The sequence below is a fragment of the Aquila chrysaetos genome, chromosome 16 (assembly GCF_900496995.4).
Source record: "Aquila chrysaetos chrysaetos chromosome 16, bAquChr1.4, whole genome shotgun sequence".
NCBI classification, from domain to species: Eukaryota; Metazoa; Chordata; class Aves; order Accipitriformes; family Accipitridae; genus Aquila; species Aquila chrysaetos.
In genome coordinates, this window is record NC_044019.1 from 29,726,414 (window position 1) to 29,732,074 (window position 5,661).

At 52.7% G+C, this 5,661-nt stretch overlaps 1 protein-coding gene across 1 annotated transcript; it reads right to left on the bottom strand.

The window, feature by feature from the left end:
• Positions 1–3,707: 3,707 nt before the first annotated feature.
• Positions 3,708–5,118, bottom strand: LOC115352009 (prolactin-releasing peptide receptor-like). Its single transcript, XM_030039550.2, has one exon. It carries the CDS (start codon positions 5,116–5,118, stop codon positions 4,027–4,029), a length of 1,092 nt encoding a protein of 363 aa, XP_029895410.1. The 3' UTR covers positions 3,708–4,026.
• Positions 5,119–5,661: the final 543 nt, after the last annotated feature.

A 5,661-nucleotide genomic window follows, 5' to 3' on the forward strand; every position in this document is an offset into this window, starting at 1 on the left:
CACAGGTCTGAAATCAGAGCTGCTAGCAAGCAGGCAGCCTCGTCTCAGCCACGTGGCTTGAGGGAGTCGAAACCCCAGAGAAGAAACCTGTTTAGTTTGAAATACATTGATTTAAAAAAGCAATCATGAGCACTTTGCTGATTCCTACCCAATTCAGCCTCGTTAGAGGCTTGCTCTGTGTTTAACAGCGCAATTGCAGCTCGGTTGGGAAACACAAGCCCCGCATGATTGAAAGGGACTGGGCAACTTAATCACTTCTGCTTATCGTTTTTCCAAGCTAATTAAAGGTAGAAATTATCATATCATGCAAGAGCCGTTTGGTGCCAGCCATCGGCAGCTTGTGCTGGCCGTGTCCAGCCCTCACTTGAGAAATTCCCGCTGGGTTTTGGCAGGCAGAGTGCCTTTGCCAGCACTTAGTCCCAGATTAGGGGGGACTTACCACCCAGGTCCATTTTCCTGCTGAAGCTGCAAGAGGCAGAAACGCTTTTAGCACCTCCAGGCAATTTTGTGCCTTCCTAGTGCCTCTATCAAAATGCTAAATGGAGAAATAGCTCTGTTTTGCCCAGGCTGGGGGAAGATGGGACAATAGTTCCCGTCCTTTGACACTCAGAGCTCCCCTTGATGCCACAGAGCACTGGAGACTTTAAAGTGATGCCAGCTGTGGAGAAATCATCTGGAATTTGCCCTATTGAATAGGAAGCCCCCATAGTTCCACCCTGAAAATATCCAGCTTACATATACCAGCATTAAAGAATGGCTTTTAAACTTCATTACCAGTTTCTTTGCTGGGTTTTTGTGTTGCCTGCTGACATTCTGGTATCGGTTTGGGTTTTATGTCACTAATGGGCAAGTTTATTGCATAAGAATATGTCCCGAGATCTGGGTTTGTGCCTTTTCCTGTAACGCTGGCACTTCCCACTTTTGTAATTTGCTCTGGCTCGCCGCTGCTGCTGGCAACATCCCCACCTCGTCGCTTTTCTGGTGGGGAAGGTGGACCTTGGTATCGTCCATCCCATTTTTTGCAAGCCAAGGCTGTGAGGTTAAAACAGCTGTTAAATGAGCCTAAGCAGGGCGATGACCTTAAAACCCAGAGGAGAATCAGGATATCCCAATTTTCCCTTCCATCTGCAGGCGGCTTGGGGAGCTCACTCATTGAGGAGTGCTACCCCAAGTGTAGTGGAGCAATATCCAAGGCCAAAATAAGGCTAAAAAAGATGCCATCACGGTTCAACCAGCCGTGCCCACTTGGTGAATGCCCTTCAGCTCCATCCTGAGCTTCACCTAAAGAAGAAACAATTTGGTTTGGGGGTTTACTGGTTCAGGTGAGGGTGCAATGGCCTTGCAGAAGTGAGAAGCAGATTTGCTAGCAAATATTAGGACCCAGAGGCACGTGGCTGGAGGGGAAGCTGTGGGGCCGTGAAGCCACACTTGCCCGAGCACGGACAGTGCTGCCGGCAGCCGAGGCCCCTAACGCTGCGTGGCAGCCCCTCGCGATATCCTGGTCGTGTGCTCTCAGACCGAAGCCTTCGGCCAGGGCACGGCTGACCAGGCAGAGAGAAGGCAGCCAGCGGCTCCGAGGCTGCCCTCGCCCTAGAGACCAATTATTTGCTATTGCAGATTTCCGATAGACAGGTACAGGGTATTTGTAGCCTTGTGGAGAGAAGTGAAAGGGAATGAAAGCACATCTTGAGTCATTACCACATTAAAAAAAAAAAAAAAAAAAAAAGCAAGTCCAACCTTTTCTCTCCAGCCAGAGCTGCTGCTTTGCAGAGCTCTCCCAAAACCTCAGCCAGCCTCATTTCTCCAGCCCTGATCTCAGACTGACCCCCAAGGGTCTGCCACTGCCAGTGACAGCGGCAGGGATAAACATGTCCAAGTTGGCTCTCTTCCTGGGATGTGACTAAGCTGCAGTCCAGGATAGCTTATTTTTGTTGGATTCGAATTAATACAAACACACACGCTGAGCTTTTTAAGCTTTTATTAGAAGGAAGGACAAGCAGCGCACCTCCTGGTTCGCTTTGCTCCTCCAGGACGAGCGATCCAGCCTCTGCCCCGAGCACAACCCTGCGCGGCCACGAGAAAGCTGCGAGAAGCAAACAGAGCGAGTGCTTTGCAGGCACGCAACAGGGGTCACAAGCATCCACATCACTTTTTGCGTTTGATGGGTCCCCGTCTCCGCCGGTTGCACCACGGATGTTAACACGGTCCTTCTGGGACCACCGTAAAGGTCTTTTAGCAGGAAGGCAAGCGGGCAGCAGCTCATACCTGGGCATCACGAGAGCACATTAGGGATCCTCTTAGGGTCCAACCAGCTGCGTCTGCACTGGAGGATGCCAAGCTGCTCTCTGAAAGCAGGAGCCGAGTTAAAACCCAGTTGGGCATCTGGGTGCAAGGAGATGCTGCCTTCTCCGTGTGCTGCTTGCTCAGACCTAGCTGATGGGCCACAGATGTACCAGGCATCTGGAGACACCAAGCAGCGTCCGACAAGCAAACGCACCCTTTATCCAGCAGTTTCTGGGTTAGACCAGCCCATCACCGGGATTCCCACCTCCACCCAAGGAGCTTGAACATGGACGTATACAATCTTAAATGACCCTGGGACCAGAGATTGAGACATCTTCCCCAGCAAACACATCACCCGAGATTTTCCTGGGTGCCCCAACCCCTTGAGTCCTACTCAGCTACGGAGAACAGCGATAATTTCACTGATGTGCCCAGCTACATCTGCCTTGTTTGGTGGCACGCTATCAGCTGGAGAAATTGGGACCCACCGGTCTGGTTACAGAGGTGGCTTCTTCAGAAAGTCAAGCAGGTTATGAAAGTCACCTCCATTCAAAACAAGCTGTCTGCTTTCAGTGGCCACGTGCTCCCACACGGTCTCCGACTGAAGAGTGCACATTTCTGAATGTATGTTGTTCTTTCAACAATGAACCACGGTTTAAAAGAAAAAAAATGCACAGCAATTTAACTGCTACCTGTGAGACCCAGTGTTCTTCCAGAGGCAGAAAGTGCTATCTGTTGCTTAGGAACAATCTTTATCCTACAAAATGAAGACGTACACTCTCCAAAGAGTTTTTTAAAGGCATGCGATGTGTGTTTGTCTTGCCCAGAAGCTGACCCACCTCCTAAATAAACTGTAGGGAGAAGTCTTTGTGCTCCAAATACAGTGCCGGCCGCCTACTATACCCAGCCATGATTTGAGATATAGTGTATATGCCCCATGCCCAGCCATGATGTGAGATACAGGGTATATACTCCATACCCAGCCATGGTGTGAGATAAGGTCTGTAAAAGCCCGATGGGGAACTTGCTCATCCCAGGCAGCCCCTGCTCTCCTGCCGCACCGCCCCGGCACTGGCTGCGGCACTTGCTGCACGACCCGGCACTTGCAGGGATATGGCTCAGGCATTGCTGCTCGGCATGTAGAGCAAGCACAAAACAGAGGCAGACTTTGGCCATGCCGATGCAGAGGCATTTCTGAAAACTGAGGCTTGTAGAGAACTGCAGCAGGCTAGTTACGTGTCCAGTCATTAATCTGGATACTCATCCGTTGTTCTGTTTCAACGAGCCAAGCAACTGTTGTTTCACACACTTCTTTCCAGCTGTCTGTTGAATTGGGGAACCCAAAACATAACACTACCAACTGCTAGGAAGAAAATTAACTCTATCCTAGCTGAAACCAGGACAGGTGGAAACACCTACTGCTGCTCCAGCGTGTCTGTACGTGGACTAGCCGGTACGTCCTGCTCCGAATTACTCTGCCTTTGCCTGTCTGCAGTGTTTGTTGTTGCACTGGTTTGTTTTCCCCAAAGGACAAAAAGTCCTTGAGCTGCTCAGAAGAGCCGCTCCTCGAGGAGACAAAGCCCATGGGTTTGTTCCCTGGTGCTCGCTCTCCTTGCCAGGCACGAGGGACCTTTTCTGGGAACAGCAACAAACCACCACGACTGGCCACCAGCTCCCACGTCCAGTCTAAAGCAAAGCGCACACTAGGTCCAAAAGCAAAACCCATCCCTTGGGGTCCTTCAGTTAAGAGACTCTCATTTGCAAAGCTATCTTATCCGAGACCCCTGTAGGAGCATCTGCCAGGGTGGAGCAGGTATTGAATCGAGAAGCCTTGCAGGACATAATGCTGGAGCTCTTCTTCTTACGGTAGAAGTAGCTGCTGAGGTGGAACCAGAACTTGTTGTGGAGGGAGGCATAGATGAACGGGTTGTAGCAGGCAGAGCTCATGGCAATCAGGTGACACGAGACCTGGATGACGTTGACGTACCTCTTGTCCAAGATAGCGAACTCCTCGTCGATGTCTCTGATGAAGTTCACCACCTGGAGGGGCAGCCAGCAGATAGCAAAGCACACGACCGAGACGGTGAGCACACGGAAGGTCTTCTGCTTCGTTTTGGTCCATTTGTCTTGGCAGGGATAGGCAGCGCCCGGGACATTCCTCCTCCGCAGGTGGTAGGTGATGGCACAGAAGGAGACCGATACCGCCAAAAGCGGGAGCATGTAGGACAAGAGGAGCATCAAGCACGAGTACAGCAGCCGCTCTCTCTCTTCGTGCTTCCAAAACTCTTCACAGATGATCATGTCGTGGCCGATGGTGTTGAGATCCAAGTAGTGGGTGTGCAGCGACGTGGGAACAGAGGCCATGATGGAGAGTAACCAAATGGAGGCCACGAGGCAGACGCAGGACCTGCGGCTTATCCTCCTGCGAATAGGGTACGCCACCACCACGTACCGGTCGATGGCGATGGCGGTGAGGGACAGCACCGAGACGAAGACGGTGGCGGCCTGCATCAAGGTGATGAAGTAGCACATGAACATCCCGAAGAGCCAGCCCCGAACCTCGAAGGCGTAGGAGACGGTGAGGGGGACGCAGGCGAGGCACATGATGAAGTCGGCCGCCGCCAGGTTCCCGATCAGGAAATTGGTGGTGCAGTGCAGCTTCTTGGTGAGAGCGATGAGGAGGATGAGGAAGAGGTTCCCCGTGCACGCCACTGCCACCAGCGTGGCGTAGAGCGGGATGAAGAGGGGCTTCAGCTCCAGGAGGAGGTCCAGGCCGGTGAAGAGAGGGGCTGAGCCGTTCTGCCACGAGTCGTTAGGCAGCTGACCGTGAGCCATGCTACCGGTGCCGCTTCTCCACACCTTGAAGTCAAACTGAGAGGAGACCGTCAGCCCTGAAGGGGAAAGAAATGCGCTTTGGTTGTACTTCTGGGCAGAAGAACCCGTCCCCAGCGTCCAGGTTCTCTGGCAGAGCCCCGCAGTGGCGCGCCTGCTGACTTAAAAGATGCTGTGACTTTTTAAGAGGGAACGTGCCCCGTGGCAGCCACTGTGGAGCTTCGGTACGGAGAAAATGGGGAACCTGGCTACAAAATGGTTAACCAGCCGGGCGCAGATCTGCCAGTTTGGAGCAGCGAGGACAGGGAAAGCAGCTCGGGATGCCTCATGGATGGTAACCTGGGAGCTGTGCTGACATAAAGCAGAAATCAAAGGCACTCCTGCATTTTTTGCTTTTCATCGTTCCCCCCCAACTCCATCCTGCCCTGCCAGCCCTGCCGCTGCCCTCCAGCCCCCCAGCTCACCAGAAGGGTCTTCTCCACCTCCCTGCCCTCCCGTCCCTCTCTGTCCCAGCCCACCCCACCATTCCCCTGTCCCATGGGGTTA